This window comes from Poecilia reticulata, linkage group LG22 (genome assembly GCF_000633615.1).
Source record: "Poecilia reticulata strain Guanapo linkage group LG22, Guppy_female_1.0+MT, whole genome shotgun sequence".
In the NCBI taxonomy this organism is placed as follows: domain Eukaryota; kingdom Metazoa; phylum Chordata; class Actinopteri; order Cyprinodontiformes; family Poeciliidae; genus Poecilia; species Poecilia reticulata.
This window is the reverse complement of record NC_024352.1, coordinates 10,648,911-10,669,084: the sequence shown is the minus strand read 5'-3', so window position 1 is coordinate 10,669,084 and position 20,174 is coordinate 10,648,911. Positions and strand designations below refer to the sequence as shown.

Sequence of the window (20,174 nt, the reverse complement as noted above, 5' to 3'; positions counted from 1 at the left end):
GAGGACAGTTACAAGTACCTGGGAATACCACAAGCAAATGGCAACCTCGATGAGGTCACAAGGAAAGGAGTCGCAGCCAAATACCTCCAACGAATAAAGCAAGTCCCGAGAAGCCAGCTCAATGGCAAGAACAAGATCAGTGCAATAAACAGCTATGCCTTACCAGTAATCAGAGATCCTGCCGGGAATAGCTAGTTGGCAAAAGGAGGAGATAAACACCACGGATGTTAAGACTCTGAAACAACTAACCATGCATGGAGGGCTCCACCCCAAATCCAGCATTCTGACTAAACGAGGAACAGGGAAGGTAAATAAGGCAGGTGATTTCTTGAGTTTTCTAAATCGAGGGAACCAAACCTTTTTGGAATCCTTTACTGTGGCGATTTAAAATAAAACCTATTGGGCGTATGTACAGTAAAAAGAGGAGTGGGCCCAAAACKGAACCTTGSGGAACCCAAGCWGAGCAACAAGGTCCCAGAATACTGAAATATTAAAACTGTACAATTCATGTTTAAGGTCAGAAATCAGCAACTTCCACCCAATATACAGAAAATGTTTTGTGACAGAGAGGGAAGTCATTGTGCTTCAACGCGCACAATGAACCGAGCTCCATGCTCATGATAAATTAAAACAAATTCAATAATTTCCATTGGCATGATTTATCACTTATTTTTATTTCTCTTTCTTTCTACAAAAGACTGTATGATAAAAGCTTTCAGGTTGGTGCTTTGGTCTCAGCTAAACCTTTTTTTTGAAGGAAAATTTTATTTACAAAGACTTAAAAAATTAATTCTATTTGTCGTTTTGTTTATTTATTTTGGATATTTGAAATGCCTTCCAGTTGTGTGTTAAATGTTCATTATAATTTTAAGTTTACTGATCTTTCAGAGTGTGTTCTTGCATTATAATTTTGCCATTAACATTTATTACTTAAAAATGGTCTAAAAACAACAATAATATTGTTTATCAAAAATCTAAATTTGTTATTGTGACAGGTCTACACACATATGATTTATAGTGTAGTTAGTTTATTGCCATGGATGGCATAGTTACTTTGAAAGAGTAATTTGATCACTCAATGAAAAATTYATCCATCAGCTAGAAAATGTGCATCTCTTTTCCCTCCATCGTTTACGTTTGTGTCGCTGGTGTTACATATGAAACGTATCTCCCCAAGGAAAAAGAAGAAAGTAACAATATGTGTTTTCTAAAGATAATCACAAATACTTAACTTGGATACGTAATTTTAATCTGATTATTGGATTGTAAATAGTAACACGTTAGATTACTCGTTACAAGGGGTCAGATTAGAGTAACACATTGATGACACCATTGTTTGACTTTTTTGCTCAAGCTATTTACGAATCTTTCAAGTTTCCGATATGTGTCCCCCCCAATGATAAACTTGTTCCTACGCCCTTGTGTACTAACATTATTCAATAAATACAGTACTGTTATGTCCTCAAAGAGCTAAGGGTTAGCACACAGCGCTAACATAAATGGAAGGTATGATTACCCAAACAATGTCCAGGACGTCATATCAACACAGTAAATTCATGTCTAAAATAAAGTTTGTTATTTTATTGCAGCTGTTTTCCTTGCAAAATCTTTGTTAAAACTATCTTTTTTTTTCATATCCAAAATTTGGTACAACATTACGTTATTTTTTCAGTGGCAATGAAATACTTGTGGCTGTACAAAATGTTAAAGATAAACAGGTATGACTGCTTCTGCTAGACGCTGGATTCCTGAACATGAAGTACTTTTTGATTTCGAGTGTTTTGTCGCTGCTCCTCAGCCCTGGGTTGTGGGAAATGGTCTGAAAGCCTCTTCCATCACTGCTTACGTTCAGTGGGTTAAAGTCGGATTCCCACCTGGATTCCTGCGGCACTTTCCAGAAATGAAGACATTCCCTCAGCCACTCTCACCACAACAAATACCTGCGTCCCTTTACGGTAACATACCTCTCTTTGTCCCTCCCTCTCCACTTTATTCTCCCTGTCATTCACATCACAGTAAAGCTCATCTTCGAAGCATTTCACACATACATCCTTATCTGCCCCACACCTTTGTTGAATCAACAAGACTCACTCTTCTGTGGCGCCAGGCTTTTGCTAGGAAGCACTCTGCACTGATAAGGTCCTCCCAGCCTCATCTTCTGGCCTGTGGCTTCACTTATCATTCTTTAGCAACAAGGGAGCACTGCCTCTCTGTTCATGTTTCACTTCTCTTGATAACAAACTGGTCTTTTTTTTTTTTTTTATTGCTCCTGGGCTCCCAGCGCTGTTTCAAATCTAGTCTTATGCCAACAGCAGACGCCTTTAACGCCGCAGAAAGATAAGACCCAGTGAGATGTGATGGTTTTTAATTGCAGTACCTGACACTTCCCGGAGACGAGTGATGCAATTTCTGAAGAAATATGAAACAGGAAGCAATTAAAGTTGGTATTATAGGGTTAATGTAAACACTCCGACACATATTGGTGGAGCAGGCATGCATGCCTGCAGATGGCCTGCTGAGTGGACAGCTGCTGGGGCCATGCCACCCATCATAAATCTCTCCAGGACATGTTGTCAGGTACAACTTTAAGAGATAACTGGTGCATTACAAGCAGGCTGTAAGAGATTAGCTCCCACTGTCATGTGATTTTAATCAACCACATGCTTTCAGTGTTGGTAAAAAAAAGAAATTAAATAAAAAAACGTTCCCCTATTTTATCTGTTTTTGCTTCTTTTGTTTTTCCCCCGCACATCATTGTTTTGACTTCAACAACTTTCAGTTATCAGAAAAAGATAACCTGAGAAAATACAAAACACAGTTTTCAGTAACTGGTTTCATTTCATAGGGGAAAAGCTATTCAAATCTATTGGGCCTATATGAAAACATAATTGTTCCAGATTTGCTGGAAATGACTGCAATCAAGCACTGGTGTTAACTGGCAACGAGTGTTTTTACATCGCTGTGGAGAGCTGATCCTCTCTTTGCAGACTTATTTTTAATTAAGTCTTTCAAGCATATTTGAGGTCATGCCACATTATCTCAAGGAGAAGGAGCAAGGGGAGCAAGGGGTGAGGAAACATGAAAAATTTAAATGATTAAACTTGTCATCAAGTCCTTGCCCAAGTAAATCAACACACATCTTTTGTCTCAAGACATTTTCCTTCAGGGTCGTTTGTTACAGAGCTTCATGATCAATCAACAAACAATCCGTCAATTACAGCAAGTCATTCAGGTCCCGATGCAAAGTGGTTACTGTTGATAAACTGATGAATAAAATTTTACACCAAATTTGTCATCTTTGTCTTGCTTGTATAACTGTTTTTTTTGTTGTTGTTTTTGTTAAATGTGAGACAAGTCTGTGTCTTCTTTTTGGTTAAACGAGGTTTTCACTTTGCAACTTTCTCTGAGCTGCCACTTTGCTCAGTCTCTTTCCTATTGTTGGATCATGAAATTTAACTGAGGTGAGTGAGACCTGCAGTGATGTAGCTGAAGCTCCTGGCTCTTCTGTGACCTCTGAAATGAGTTACTGATGAGTTCTTGGAGTAATTTGGTCGGCTGGCCACTCCTGGGGAGGTTCACTACTGTTCTATGTTTTCTCCATTTGGGGATAATGGCTCTCACAGTGAGTCCTAAAGCTGTACAAATGTTTTTTTTTGTTGTTTTTTTACTCTTTCCAGACTGATAGATGCAAGTGACTTTGCTTCTTATCTGTCCTTGAATTCCTTTAGATCAGGACATGATGTGTTGCTTTACTGAAATATTTTACCCTAATTCATATTGCCAGACAGGTTTCTCATTATTTTACAGGTCAGGCATTAAACAGACCTGAGTGGCCAGGTGAAATGAAAAAAAGAAAAGTGGTTAATTGACACCATTTCATGATTTAAAAAGGGGTAATTCCATTTCTACACAGGGTCAGGCTGCTTTGAATATTCTTTTTCTTTAAAAATAAGAAATCCTCACAACTCATCTTCACAGTGTGGGACAATAAACAGTAGAAACCTGTGAAGAGGCAGATACTTTCACACAGCTAAGATCTGCTTAGTAGTGGCAGGTTTTCAATAAACCACTAACATTTTCAGATGTTTAATATTAGTACTGATCAACAAAAAAAAAACTTTGCAAATGCAAACAGTGACCTGCAAACAGTGATTTTTGGATTTTGGAAAAAGGACGATGTAGAGTTAAAGTCTGATCATTAAGAGAAGTAGTTGAGTGAGAAGGAATTATTGAGTATTGATCAGCAGATTATGTCTGCTCTCAAACTTGGGAGGCAGCCACATTTTCAAACATGATGTGATCAGTGTTCAGCTGCAAAATCTCGTTCTAGATGCATTTTTCTTTTTTTTGTCATAGTTAACCTGATTTATGCCACATGTGGAATTGAGGAACAGTTTTCATTTCACATCTAACCAACATTCACAAAGCTTTTGTTTTCAGAGGATTACAAACAAAAACAACAACAACACTGCCACCATGTGGCTGCAATCGTGAAGTGTGGGTTGACAGTAGGAAATCAAAGTCAGTCTCTGTTTCACCTTTAGAAATGTGAGGGGAAAATGTTCATCAATATTTCATCAATAACAGTTAATAACAGAGCTGCCATCACTTTTATGCATAATGATACATCATCAGAGGTGTCAAATTAATTTACATTTTGGGCCACATTAAGATTATGAACGTCCTCAAAGGGCCAGTTGTAGCAGAAGATATTGATAAACCTATTAAACTAACACTGCAAAAGACTGGTGACCTGTCCAGGGTGACCCCGCCTCTCGCCCGGAACGTTTTCTGGAGATAGGCACCAGCAACCCTCCCGACCCCACAAAGGGACAAGGGTGTAAGAAAACGGATGGATGGATGAATTAAACTAGCAAACTCATTAAATAATATAGCTTTCTCTCCATTAAAAGAATACTTTTAAAATTAAGTATTATTTAACTTCCTTTGCCACTGATGTAGTTTGGTATTTTGCAAATAAATGAATTTAAATTGACAGATAAACACACAAGTGTAATTGGCATTCTAGTGGTTATGATCTAATTGTCAATGTTTTGATGGTTTCAAGTAAATATCCTTACTATATGCCCAATGCACAATGAGAAGGTGATAAACTAAACTTGTGCAAGAAAATAATTCTCAACTTGTTAACCAGCGATATATTTATTTTATAAATATAAACCTGGCTGCTACGATAAATAAAACAACATGAGGTTATTCTGATAGTAATGGGATGATCAGTATGCTGTTCTCTGGCAGAATTCAAAGCTGATGAATGCAAACGGGTGAAAGCTTTCTGCTTGATACAGAAAAGGGGAGTTAACAGATTAACCTGTAGTTTGTGGAGAATATCTCTACAATCTACAGGTTAATCTGTTAAGTCCCGTTGTAGTCAGGTTGTAGTCAGGGTGATGTGATGAGCTACTTTTTGCTGCAGTAGAGTTTCACATGTAAGACAGAAACATTTTAAAGCATTTTCTGCTACATTCTTCTCCTTTCTCTGCATGTTAGTTGTGGTGGATACCCAATGCCTTGTTAGGTTTACAGTTGTGTCATACACATTGAATCCATGAATATAACACAGCTGTAAACCTAAGAAGACAAAGCCTAAAGTTGGTCAGTTACTGACCGAATAGATTTCCTACCTAATTCTGCTTTAAACCTCTCCACCTCTTTAAATGTGACCAGTCTGGTGTGTTCCTTGGTTTCTATGGTGCTGCATCTACAAGGATGTTAGTCTGTGTTGCTGTTTTTGTTTGAGGAGCCAAATACAGACAAAATACAGGTAGATTAAAATGAAAAAAAATTATGAAAGTAAAAAAAATTTTAAAAAAACTCTCTGACGTCCAATTTAAAAAATGTGAAACAAACCTGAGAAAACTGAGTTCAGAGACAAATGAAAACAAATGGGAACCGATGAGGACAGCCTGAACCAGAGGGGCGTGAATACAGAGGTGATTGTTGGAACCAGATACAGGTGGGAGACTAACCAACATAGAGAGAAAAGCTGGAGATCAAAATAAATAACAGAAACCAAACAGACGGAAAGGCAGAACACACATAATGTTCTCAAACAAATCTCTAAATGATGGACTCTATTACTAACCACGAGACAACTGGATACAGGGGATTTTATTTAGAAGTATTAGTGTAAAGTTGGACTAATAAAAATTTAATAAATTAATTAAACTCTGGAAAGATTGAAAAGGAGAGCAAATCCATACAGCTGTCATGTAACACTAACAGTGACTGAAGCACAATAATAAAGCAAACACAACAGACAAAATATATTTTTTAAAAACAGCTGAACACAGACTTCATCTGCCAGGTATTGTAAAAGAGTTAAAATGTGTGCTTTAAATAGCTTGCAATTTTTCTCTTTTGAAGTTTCATAAAAAAATTTTTGCTTCCAGGGACAAATGTATCACCACACACTGTCTCTGTTCTTGTCTTCTTCAAATTTCATACATTTAAGGTTGAGAAATATCCTTCCAATTGTTCTGTTCCTCAGATTCTTCATCAAATTCCGTAATAGACTGCAACTGGAATTGTTCCAAAAGTGTTTGGGAACTTTTGAAGATCCTCTGGTGTTTCTACGTTCTTTTAGTGGGGAAAAGACTTCATCTGCATATGCAAAACTTGATGGGGAAGAATATATGTTTATCTTCATAATCTGTTTTGAAAAATGTTCAGTTTTAGAAGATGATCACTTTTACGTGGTCAAATATTGTAGATATTACCAGCATCACTTAAAGTCATTTAAAGACTTTCTCTAAACCTCTATGCAATATAAAAGGGGTGATGTTGTCGTCTATCCACAGAACATTTGTGTTTTGTGTCTGCAAAACACACATCATATTTAAAAGGTATAAAAACAGCACACAAAGTCCATTGAAAGTAAAAATTGCAAATTACTCACAAGTATTCAAGTATTCAAGTATCTGAGACCCCGATGGCTCCTGATTTTTGTTTTTTCTCACAGTCTTTATCTTAAATTAATGGGGTTATCAGTGGAAATAGGTGCAGAAAAATGGATTCAGTTGTAATAATAAATTTGTGCAGCAGGGGGCAGAACAAAACCATATTTCCACATCAGGGGCTTCTAGCCGATTTCAAATCAGCGTGAGACTGGAGCTTAAAAAAAGACTTAAAATTATTATCTGAATACGACTATCAATGCACCCATATTTCTCAAAATAAACCAAATATTTATAATGCATTAGACGAAATTTTCCCTAAAGCTCATCAGTCACTTTGCACAGATTGAGATAATCTTATGGTGGTCTTGAAGCTGCAGACTGCCCATAATGAGGGATATTGTGAATTACCTTCTCATCATATTCAGTATAAACAGCTTGATCTTCTGCAAATCTGATCTGTCATAGCATTCAATTCCACTTTCACAGGATTAAATAGCTCTTTTGCACTTTTAGGAGTTTAATCCTCGCTCTGCATGTGTCTTGGTCCCAGTGAGGGAATACTTGATTTCTGCCCTCTGTGTGCTGTTTGTGCACCTTCAGATTATTTCCTTGTAATTCTTGCGAAAGCTAAAGCTTAAATATCTACAGTGCTCCAATAAAGCATTTTACCGTTTTTCATCGTACTTGCATGTTCAGAAACATCAAATAAATATTGATATCAATGTAAACTTAAGTTTAAATGATCATTTCATTTCTTAAGGGAGGACAGAAGACAGAATATGAACAAACACATCTGAAAGATGCACTCTTTTGCAAACCAGGAGACAACTGGTTGAAGTGGATTTTAAATATCCACTGCAATTATTAATTATTTGAACAATTCCCTCGGTTAAAAATAATTGCCCCTTAATTAAGCCTTATAACTAGTTGCGCCACCCTTGGAGCCAATAACTGCTACCAATTGGAATTTGAAATTTGTAATACTTTCCAAACATCACAGTGGGAAAAAAATTATCTTATTTTAAAAATTGTTTAATTTAGTCGCACTGAATGATTTTTAAGCATGGAAGTCCTGTTTAAGGTCAAACCATGGAAACTCAACTGGATTTTAGTAAGTCCAGCCTCGGACTAGAATACTTCAAAATCTTGTGTGTTTTTTGGAGACTCTCAGAGTTGAACCTGCTTTTGATCATCGTTCCATTGTACAACCCAAATCTGTTTGCTCTAGAGGTCATGAACAGATGAACATTCAAGTTCAGGATTTTCTGGTTCGAAACAGAACTCCTAATTCCATCAATCCATCAATTACGGCAATTCATCCAGGTTCCCTAGCAACGAAGTTCCCCTAGACCATCACACAATATTCTTTTTCTGAAAGGATGCGTTAGTTTTTCTTACACAGAGTCAATCATCTTGGCTCTATCTGTGTCATGTCTGTTTCCATGCACTTCCAGAGAAGTGCATTTCTCTGGTACACATACACAACCACACTGACGTAACCATTATCTACAAGCAGAGCTCTGCTGACAACTGCCGTGCTTACAATATACAAACAATGAGACAAGATGAAATGGGGCGCAGTGAGATCAGCGGAGACGAGATACGACAAAATGAAACTAGATGTAATGAGATGAGATGAGGTGAGATCAGCAAAGAATAGGTGTGGTGAGAAAAAATGAGGCTCGAATGAGAACTGAACAGATGTAACGAGATGAGACAAGACGAGAATAAATTACATAACATAGTAAAACTCAGTGCTCTGAATTGAGATGAGATTAAATGAGATCAAATTTAACAAGTAGCATAAGGTGAAATTAGACGATATTAAATGCAATGGGGTGAGGTGAGATAAAAATTAGACAAAGCTAGCTGAGACTAGCTGTAATGAGTTGAGTGAATGAAATGAAATGCAATTTAACAACTAACGGTGAGCTGAAGTGAAATTAAATAATATTAGATGCAACTTGGTGAGATGAAATTAGATGAGACTTGATCAAAATTTACTGAATTTAGAGGAGATGAGAAAATATTTAATGAAATGAGATACAATTTAACAACTTGAGGTGAGCTGAGGTAAAATTATATTATATTAGATGCAATGAGACGATGAGGCGCGATGAAATGAGAAGAGACTAGATGCAATGAAGAGTGGAGCTGAGTGGATTAAGATGAGATCGAGATAAGTCTAGATGACTTGGAGTAAGGTGACATGAGACAATAATAAATGAGATGACATGATAAAATGAGGAGAGATTACATTTAATCAGATGAGATCTTATGAGATCTATAAGATAACCTGTCCAGGAGTAGACAGGCGCCATGCACCTTCATAACATTAATTATAAACCAAAATGTTACTTATTTGCCAACTTCATGTTTCTTTTCTTTAAGCATGATTAATTCCTGAGACATGAAGAAACACTCTAATAGCATCTCTCCCTTTCCAGTTGCTTAATTGAAAAGAAAATCAGTTTTGAGCTATTAAGAAGCCCTATTAGCTACAATTATGAATTAAACATGTCCTAGAAGTCCCTCTTCAAAATGTTATCAACACCCAGAAGACAGTAAAGACTGCCAACAAATAAAGCTGTTTGGGTTAAGTATTGTGATAAGAGGATGAACAGCTTGTGCTTCAGCATCTAAAAAAAAGTCATTTGAATTTAAGCAGATGTTGACCCTGCTTTGAGGCGTTTATTCTCTTTCCCATCTCCCAAAAGCACTGCTCCCCTCATTTAATCTGAAATCGAGGGCTTTCAACTGCGACAGATTATAGGGGGCTAACCCAAGCATGCAGCCGTGGACCGTCTCCTAATGACTACAGCAAGCAGAGCAGCAGGCAACAAATAGCTACTCCACACTTGCGATAACTTCACGTCAGCGAAGAGAGACGCAAATATGTCTTTTACTGAAAAATACAATTTTTCAAGAGGGAAATAAAACAGACATCAGAAACAGATTTAATAAAGCAATTTCTATTTTATGTCTTCAATTTTGACTTGTACATAATGAAATGGAAAAACACTGACATTTAAAGACTACATGAACAATATTTTAAAGATTTATATATCAGTTATATACATCATGATATAGGACAACAATTTTCTCTTACTGCCGATGGGACGGTTCCTCTAAAATGCTTCAATTTAATAATTGTATAAGCATAGTCAGAATAAAAGACAGGAAATAAATTACAGGTCACTGGTTGCAATTAATGTTGAGAAGTCTTTGCTCATCTGGCTGTTTCTAACTTTGACGTCTATTTACATTATTGTCTATTGCTGCTACTCTGTCAAATCCTCTAGTACTTGAAGAAACAGGAGTAAGTTTGAAAATACATTTTTAAAAAAGTGCATTTGAATCTTCTTGGTAGCAACCAACAAGTTCGTGTCTCAAGTCCAGATGAGGGTCAGTTTGGAGAAGTCAGAGAAGGACGGAAATCCAAGTCCGTTAATCCAGATTTAAACTAAACGCAGCTTATCCACTGCAGTCACTTTTGACCACAACAGTCTCCAGGTTCTGGATCGGTTCTAGGGACTTCTCTGCTCCTTTTCTGGACTGGTCAGATCACTGGCCTTTTCTTCAGCCACCTGGATCTCCTGTTTGCCCTCCAGCAGTCTGTCATGAGAAACTGTCCCCAGAACTTTGGCACTGTGCTCCTGAGCCTTGGCCCTGAGTGCAGCAATGCTGTTCTCTCTCAGTTCCTCTTTAGAAATGACGGGCTTGCCCTCTGACCTTTTCTCCTCCACTTCAGCGTCCTCAGGGATCTGAGCGTTCGCCTGCTGCGGGGCATCGCACTTTCCTGTTGGCGGGGGAGTTGCGCCCTCTATGGACTTTTTGTGCATCCCTGTAAAGAGTTGCGGGTATTCAGATTTAGAATAACGTCTGCTCACTGGTAAGCCATCTTGGACTGAAAACAGCAAGCAAAAATAGTTCTGGTTTAGAATATAATAACAGCAATGAATTACTGGGGTGTTGGAGTTGGGGTCATGCTTGTGTGTAATGTGGAAATAACAAAGAGGTGCATTAAATGTGCCTCAAATTAGCACAACCTCCAGTTCAGGATGAGGGTAGTGAGAAGGGTGTATCAGAAACTTTGAGAGAAGATTTTTACCCAGAAGCCAGGGAGCACAGGACTCCATGATGCCATCCTTAGCAGACTTGAGGATGGACTCTGGCAGAGGGATGGAATGCCTCACCATGGCTCCATACAGGCCATACTCAGCCATCACCGTGCTGCGACCCCAACATTTCTCCCTCTTCCTCCACTTAGCTCTGCGGTTTTGAAACCATACCTACAAGAGAAAAGGTAGCAAGTGGATAAATATTTACCATCCCTGTACATCTGAAGGTTATTTTTCTCTTCCAAAGGCTCTGGAAAGTTTTCTAGAGTGTGTAGACAAGAAGATTTAAAATCTAACAAAAAAATTCATTTTTCATAGGAACAGTGGCCCAAGACATATTGTCAAATCAACACCTAAACGATTCACGAGTCAAACTTCAATCTTAAAGAAAGCTGGTGTGGTTGAACTGAAGAGAGGGTAACGTAAAAGATGACCCAGGAATTTGTACAATCTAGAGAGATTTTGAAAACAGGACGATGTCTTCCATCCTTATGATTTGTCACAGAAGAAGATTGTTCTTCTGACAGAAAGGGTGTGTAAACTAACAGCCGGTTTACCGTGTTATTACTAAAAAGAATTTCTAAACATGGGATTTTATTTCCCTCATGAAAAAGAATTACTTATGTTAATAATATTACCTTCTAAATTTCTTAGTATGATATAATAATGCAATAAGAGATTAATTGTAATTTGGTTCTGGTGTCAGATGACACAGGGTCACATATTTATGCCAAACTCATAAGTATTTTTTAAATAATCTACATTTGAAACATCCTAGGTGGATCAAAATTTTTTGATCGAATTTGAATACAAATTTCAAATTCTCCCATAAAGCAAAACGTCTGTTATTACATTTGGTTTGGTTTGATTCTGAGTCACTTCAAGATCTCAAATGGACCATATCTGGTCGTCCCTTAAAAAACTCTTTTGGATACCTGAACAGGAGAGATCCAGGTATTGACCCCTGAGGCACACCACATTATGCCACACAAATGAAGTCTTAGGGAGAAGTCATTCTCACTAGTGGTGACATAAAACTTTTACATCTATAATGAGATGAGCCTCTGAAGAGCAACAACAGTGATTCATGCCACCCAAAGATTATTAGTAGTCCCAATCTGGCTGCCCTTTGAAAGCTTTCTGGAGGCACCCCTGTTTTGGACACTTCACTAGCAGCTCCAGTCAACATGTGGTGAAGGCTCTCCAGGCTCTGTGTCAGCTGACAAAGAGCCTGAGTGGACTGTGACAATACACATGTGTTGAACATCGATATATACTTTTGATGGTTCTTGTGAAAAGAGGAAGGAGGCGAGAAAAGAAGCAGAGAAGGGGGCATGCATTTAATATTAAACTGCAAACAGATCAAACCGTGTCTAAGCTTTTTCTCCCCAAGCACCTCTGATGATAACTCTTATTTCATACAAGATTTTTTTTCTCTCTCTCTCTCTCTCTCTGAGAAATTGCTTCTCTGCTCCTCAAAAGAAGCCAGTGCGTAAAAGCGTCGAGGAGGAGCGACCCAGGGGCGCGCCGAGGCTGATTGAAAAATAAGTTAATTTCAGGCCCAATCGATGGCGGGCAGGCGGGCAAATATCACGGGAAATTAAACTACCGGGACTCCGGGGAGCAGCGCTATTGACCCACGCTAATAAATTCAATGTAGTTATTTCATTTGAACTCCCTGCGCCTCTCCATCGACAGCAGCAGAAGCAGAGCCAGCCTCCCGAGCTGGTCTGATTTAACTAATTACACTCAATGAGGAAAATTGGGTGTTAATTTTATCCAGGAGAGAAGCAGGCCCGGACTTATTTATTTATTTCCCTTTTATTATTTATTCGCGGCCATACTGTTGCAGCCCCCTAATGAGAATGAGATTAAAAAAGGCGCCCCGGCAGATGGATGGGTCCAGGTCACACCGCAATCTTCTTCCGCCTTGATAGCTTGATTAGGTCGTTAGCGGCTCCTTCTCCGAGAACAAATTGTTTCACATCCAACTGCGCCTGATGAGAGATTATCTGTCCTGGCGAAGATGCTGCTGCTGCTGCTGCTGCTGCTGCTGCTGCAGGGGGAGGAGGTGGAGAGCCTCCTTTGTTCAGGCAGGAAGGGGGCGAAAGTGATCGATTTGTATGGGGAACCATTTTCCCTCAAACACCAGAGCAGCATGAGAGGGAACCTGTGCCCCTCCACAAATGTAACAGCATGCCGTAAACACTGATTTAAAGGAGGAAGATTGAAAAATTAACTCCGCATTTACATTTTCACGTTAATGCAGTGTTGTATGCGCAGTCATTATTACAAATAATAATGTCAGATAATATGGTTATGTTACAGGCTGGGTCCCATTTTTCTGTGTTAATATTGCCCAGTATGGCTCACCACTCAGGGAGGCAAGGCCCAAGGGGCGCTTTTTACACAAAGCTTTGTGAGTTGCATGCTAAACGGTTTCCTATCCAATCAGAGGGAAATGTGTGCCTAAATTGTGTTGTGTGCAGTACAAGCACTTTATTAAAAACAGCCCCATCAGCAAAGATGGCAAATGACCCTGAAGTTGCCTGATCAAAAATTGTAATACAAACTAGAATAAAGAGTAATGCTAGTCTTTATAGGGAATTTTGAATATATCTAATAATCTCTTTTATTGAAACATTATTGCCTAGACTGTTGACCAATCAGACCTGGATACTTAAACACTGAAAAAAACATGTTTTTAGATTGTTAATTGTTGTATGCACCCTAATTTTAATCATTTCTTTTTAATAACTGTGACCACTTTAGATTTAGAAAAGCAGTTAAGTACAAATATATAAAGCAGAATGGCCAAATTTGGATGAAATGATTCTCTTGGTGCCTCAGGTACATTGTACATTTCTGTAAATATAATATATTTGTCTTTGCAGAAGGGACTTTGCCAGGGCTGTTGGTGGTGTGCCTGGCTGTACGTGGGGTGGTAGAATTTGAGGTTCTCACCCAGGGTAGCATTAACACAGGAGCCAATGCTGCCCCTCCACTTGTCCACTGCATAAGGGACTTTTCTTTACATCCTGATACATTATCTGATCTTGCAGATTACATGTAGACAAACACAGTAGCCATTTCTATGTGAATAGTGGAAGTGGAAAACATCTCCTGCAATCCAAGACACAACCAAACACACACCCAGTCTCCTGATGCAGCCCATTCTTGAAAGACAAACATGTTACAGTGTAACTTATCAGAAACATTGACCACTAAAAAGCATTGATCTGATATTGTTCTGGTTATATAGTTAAGGATAGAGAGATGTATAGATAAAGGTAAAGAGAGAGATTTCAACAGTAATTTTGATAAAGAGTTCCATGTTTCAGGAAAATGTTTAGTAGATCAAAAACTGATTTGCATCTGTAATTAAAGTAGAACTTCACTGTTTGTCATCCTTGTCTTAATCTGAGGTGCTCTTAATACCAAGGAAGCCTTAAAATGTATTTTAGGTCTTTTCACAAATAGAAGAAAAAAAAAAAAACACTTCATAAAGTCATGTAAAAAAGCAACAGAAAAGTCACTTGGCAAACAAATTACATGATTTCTGCCTTTCCAGATGCTCAGGGCATCCACATGGTAGTGACGCCCTGGGTGGAGAGCAATATCACTTTATATTAAAAGTCTCTTATTAATGAATTAAAATCCTAGTATGTAAACATGTTAAGACCCTACAGCAGATGTCTAACCATGATTATAGTTTTTCTGGTTAATAAATATATCTACTTTAATGTATTTAACTTAATTCAGATTCTTGTAAAAAATATGTTCCAAATTGTAAATGTTCCCTTCAAAACAGATGACTTTAAGAATACTAAACTTTAAATACAGTGAAATATTGTGTGTGCACATTTTATATAACCTTACATTTTTTCTCTCTCTATGATTATGTATCAAAACATCAAACTAGAAATTACATCAATTTTAGTAATTTAGTTCTTGTGACAATATTTTAAAAAGACATACAATTTGACATTATTTGCTTTTAATTATTGAGAAAAACTGACAATTGTGCGTTAAGCTAAAATTTACAAAGTTTGTTCTCTTGGAGAAATAGCTGGATTAAGAAAAATTTGATTGTTTCTACATGCGCTTGCTTTTAACAAGAACAGTGACAATAATATACTGGAACAAATGTGATATAAATGTGGTAACAAAGTAAATTTTTTACACTTTGAGCATATTTGAAAGTGTGTCAATGAAAATCTGTGGAATTTCTTTTTAATTGCAACAAACCCTTTGTCCTCTCATGACTTCTCAGAAGCAATTGAGACATCAAAGACATAGGGTTTGGGACTATGAATGACATTTTATTCATAGATAACAAAGTTCTGGACATGCTTTGCTTGTAACTATAACAAACTAATATAGCAAATTGAGTGATATCACTAGAGAAAAAGTTACATTATACTTTACTCGATACATATAATTTCAAAATACAAAATAATTTTATTTTCATAGACTTAACATGAACACATTTCTATATCCGTTTCAAATAAATATGTTCCCCTGAATTTAAAGAGGATGTGTTTATAAATTAGAGCAGGTATTTACAATTTAATGGTAAAGAAAATACAGTAAGGTTTGGATTTTTTTTTTCCACAGAAAAAATGACTGTAATTAATTTTTCACAGTGATAACATCTCAGTACTGGATGTAATATAACATCCACTCCTGTATTTTATTTTTATTGACTGTGATTTGAACTAATGAATTCTGTACCTAATTTTCCAGGTGCCTACAAATTACTTCTTTACCATAAACATTTTTCTGCCAAAATTGTCTGAGTTACAAAATCACCATGTAAGTGTATTAAGGATCATGTATTTTTGTCACTTATTAGCTCAATTATAAATTAACACGTCTAATAACATTCGCAATCAATTCTAATAGCTTTTTTGTTCATCCCCCCCCAGTGAAATAAAAATAAATCCTTTTTTTTTTTAATTATTGACAAAACAAAAACAGTTTAAATAGCAAGTATAAAGGTTGTTTTTTGTTAAAAACATTCATAAACACTGCCATGAAATAGCTGACATTATTACCTGTATTCTGTCTTCAGGCAGCTCTGTTTTCATGGCCAGCATCTCTCGGGCATAAACATCCGGGTAGTGCGCTTCGTTAAAGGCCTTTTCCAGCTCCTCCAGCTGATAGGAAGTGAATATGGTTCTGTGGAAACGCGTTATGCTTGTCAGTATACGCTGCAATTGCATTTGTGTTCTGCAAAATCCAATCTTTCGTTAGTCTACGTCATGAAATTGTAGTTTTCCTTTATTATTATTTTTAAACTTTGTAAATTACAGTAAAAAAAAAAAAGGTACTTTGATAAAACTCGATATGAGAAGAGCAGTTTAGAGATTCCAGGTACTTCCAGATTTTTTTAAAAGCCAGATTATTTGGGAAATGGTTTAAATAAACTATTATAATGCTTAACATAAAATTATAACCAATTTCTCTTTAATTTGGTAAATTCACAATAAAACTGACCTAATCGAATAATTAGCCAGAAATCAGTCTTGTCTGCCTTAAAAATATATATTTGAAAACATAAATAAATAGTTTAATTTAAATTTAAAATAAAAAAAAAACACCAACCGGTGGCGTCTTTTCTTGCGTTTCTTGTTCTGGCTTATAGATGACTTCGTGTGTCTTCGTTCATTTGAAGATAAATCCTCGGAGTCTGGATTAGAAACAGTGGGAGGTGTATTTAAGGATAGCTTCGAGAACTGTGATCAATTGTTGCACCACACTTTTAAAAAAACCATTATTATTATTATTATTATTATTAATAATAATAATAATAATAATAATAATAATAATAATAATAATAATAATAATAATAATAATAATAGATATTTTCCTTTAATAACTAATACAGCTGTCATCCGTGTCGCAGCATAATTGCAGGATTTATCACGAGTGTCCGTGGATCACCTGAGCTGGCAGACTGACTGGGGTCCAGCGGCCTCACGCTCCTGCTGTGGTGCTGCAGGTGGACGTCCTGACCGTCTGACAGCACCGTCTCCAGGAAAGCGGGTTGGCTGTAAAACGACGGAATTCCACCGGGGCCAATTAATCCCATCCCGACACCCATACCGACGGCTGCGGGGCCCAGCACAGACCTGGCGGCGATCAGGTGCGCCCCGGCCGGCAGCGAGCTCAGCGGGCTCCTCGGAATGGAGGGCGGCTCTTTATTCAGCCCCAGGATCTCCTGGATGCCGAAGCCGGTGCACCTGGTCGGTGGGTGGTTGACGCTGCTTTTCGGCTGGTGGCTGTTGCTCCCTCCATTTGCACCCAGAGAGGTTTTCTCTGAGTGATTTAAACTTTCCGTCAGCACTGCGCCCTCTTTCCCCGTCATGGTGCTTTGGATGGCCCTTGAAAAATATATTTCTTTATTATGTCGTCTCACAGGAGGGTTCCTTGTTCATGATCTTCTGCGTCCCACACCGTCGTTTAGAAAATGGTCCTTTTATCCAACAGGTCCATCCCAACTGGAGGCTGCACCCTGCAGCCAATCAGCTGCCAGGATTCAGGATTCCAGTGGATCATGGATGTATTACGCCCTCTCCAACACATCGCTGCCTTTTTCTGAGGACTGCGTGGAGCAGCTTCAGTTAAATTATCTAGATAAATGTATTTTTTTTTAAAAAGGTTTAATAAATATATATAAACGCAAAATAAATTGAAGTAACCCTTACTCTTACTATAAACCCAAACAAACAAACAGCATCAGATTAAATAGATTGGACACTCTTTGAAAGCTCGTGAGTGAATGAGAGCAAATGAAACCTATTTCCCCCCCTCCTCCCGATACCCAGTGTCTTTGAAATGGTGCAGGTTTATAGAAAATTACCTCAATCTCTAAATCTGCCTTTCGCGGAATGCATTACGCACACATGTAAACACACAGACAGAGCCTACTATGATCTATGTGCCCAACCACCGGCTCACACGGATGGATAATTGATCTCCAGATGCTCCGGGAAACTCATCACACGCGAATCAAAGGCCCACCCCAAAAAAAGAAAAAAAAAAAAAAAAGAAAGAAAGAAACCGACAGCTGGTGTGGAGATGGACGCGGTTCTGCACAGTGCTAATCCCACAGCACCAGCTGCAGCAGTAATAATAATAATAATAATAATAATAATAATAATAATAATAATAATAATAATAATAATAATAATAATAAACTAACAGACACTAAATATACAATAATGAAACAAAATTCTAAAGCCAAAATATTTGTTAGCCCACAACCACAGCCATAATAGTAGTAATATATATAATATTTATATCAATAAATTATCAAATAATATAAATGTATTCTGCTACTATAATAATAATAATAATAATAATAATAATAATAATAATAATAATAATAATAATAGGAAACAACTCAGCAACAATGGTAAATAAATCTGAAATAAAATCTAAACCAATAAAAAAACATAAAAACAAAAACATTCATGTCTACTGAAAATAATAAACTAATAATTAATTAGCTTATAATAATTAATTACAATTATCGTCATTGTCGGCTTGGTGTAAAGTTAGTATTTTTCATTGATTTGAAAAATGGAATAACCATAAAACATAAACGTTTCTATTTTTTTTTAAACAAAAATGTACCGCATACCTTGTGTACGCTCACTAATTTAAGTTACTGCACACAATTTAGATCTCACAACAGTCGTGCTGTTAAATCATACCACAAGGCAAAAGATAAACCAACGCATGCGCATCATACAGTTTCTAGCGTAAGTAAGCCTTTCACCCCGCCACACACAGTTTGAGCTGTTAATCCACTAAAATGGCCTGTAAAAAGGGCTTTTGCCCAAACGCAGAGCTGATTCACCTGGCAAAGTCATATTTTCAGTGAGAGAGAAGCAACTGATTAACAAGAAGAAAAAAATATTGCTGCTGCAATTAGTGTTTGGCCAGTTGAAAGTAATTAGGGCCTATTTAGTGGAAATTCTATTAATGAAGAAATCAATGTTATTAGGATATGCTAATGACACATCAGCCTGTTGGGATGGAGTCATTTATTAACACGGAAGGGTGTGCAATGGAAGGCCTCTCACTCCATCATCACTCTTCCTGCAATCCATACAGCTTATTTGTTTGTTTGTTTTGTTTGTTTATGGCGGAACGCTTTCTCCTCCGTTTTCTTTTCTATTAATCCGTCTTCTGTGAAATGGATGCAGCCTGATTTACATGCAGAAAAGAGGCTTCCTAATAAGGCTCTAGATTAAGGGGAGATTTAGTTCAGTCATTCGTGTAGATTGGGTTGCCCATCAAAGATCTGTAAGATCTGATGGACGGCTGCAGATTAAAAAGCAAACATCTGCTGATTTCTTTTTTTTTTAACTCCCATGAACCAAAGCCACTTCCCCTTTTGAACTTCGCTACTTTTTTTTTTTTTTCCTCCCAGCTCCATCCTGCTGTCCTGTTATGATGGAATAGTAGGGAAAGAATCCTGAAAACTTTAACATAATTTTAAAAAAAAAAGGTGTCATCTACATGGAGTAAAGCCGCCCACTTCAATGCATATCAAGTATCTTACTGTGCCGAAAGCGCCTGATGAGTCGTTGAAAATAAACTTCATATATCAAGGGAAGGTCACGCGTTAAAGCTGCACAGATCTGCACATTTTAAGCAGATCACAATACCACCGTTCTGGCTCGGAAAAACAACAGAAAACTCTCCGCTAAGACGTGAACGCTGAGTCAAACCCCTGGGTGTGGAGACAGTGTCCAGGAAACCTGATGACAGCCAACATGTAGCGCCGAGTCAGGCGGAAAAGAACCTAAGCATGAGCTGGGCGTGATGTGATGCGACCCCTCCCCTCCCCTCCCCTCCCCTCCCCTCTCCTCTCCTCTCTCCACAACTTACAGAGAGTTTGCAAGCCCCGCAGCTTTCTCATGGTCCCCCGACAACGGCATGTTTGGTAGCTGCCCGTTGGCATTGCTTAATTAGGCGAGGAGTTGATTAATTTGCACTAATTGACAGCTAATTTAAGGGCCCGGGGCACATCGGATTGACGTTTGTCGGGGCACAGTGGCATGTGAGGTCAGGCCAGACGCTCTGCATATGGATGGATGGACTAATCCCCCCCCCCCCC

The 20,174-nt window shown here is 37.8% G+C and overlaps 1 protein-coding gene across 2 annotated transcripts; it reads right to left on the bottom strand.

Moving 5' to 3' along the window:
• Positions 1 to 9,876: 9,876 nt before the first annotated feature.
• Positions 9,877 to 17,704, bottom strand: vsx2 (visual system homeobox 2). 2 transcript variants are annotated; one of them, XM_008399348.2, is made up of 5 exons: positions 16,988 to 17,704; positions 16,649 to 16,733; positions 16,099 to 16,222; positions 11,032 to 11,212; positions 9,877 to 10,827 (listed from the first exon to the last, which is right to left on the bottom strand). In XM_008399348.2, exons 1-5 carry the CDS (start codon positions 17,409 to 17,411, stop codon positions 10,448 to 10,450), a joined length of 1,194 nt encoding a protein of 397 aa, XP_008397570.1. In that variant the 5' UTR covers positions 17,412 to 17,704; the 3' UTR covers positions 9,877 to 10,447. The 2 variants fall into 2 exon arrangements, with proteins under 2 accessions (XP_008397570.1, XP_008397571.1); XM_008399349.2 differs by having other exon boundaries at positions 9,877 to 10,764; positions 16,988 to 17,703.
• Positions 17,705 to 20,174: the final 2,470 nt, after the last annotated feature.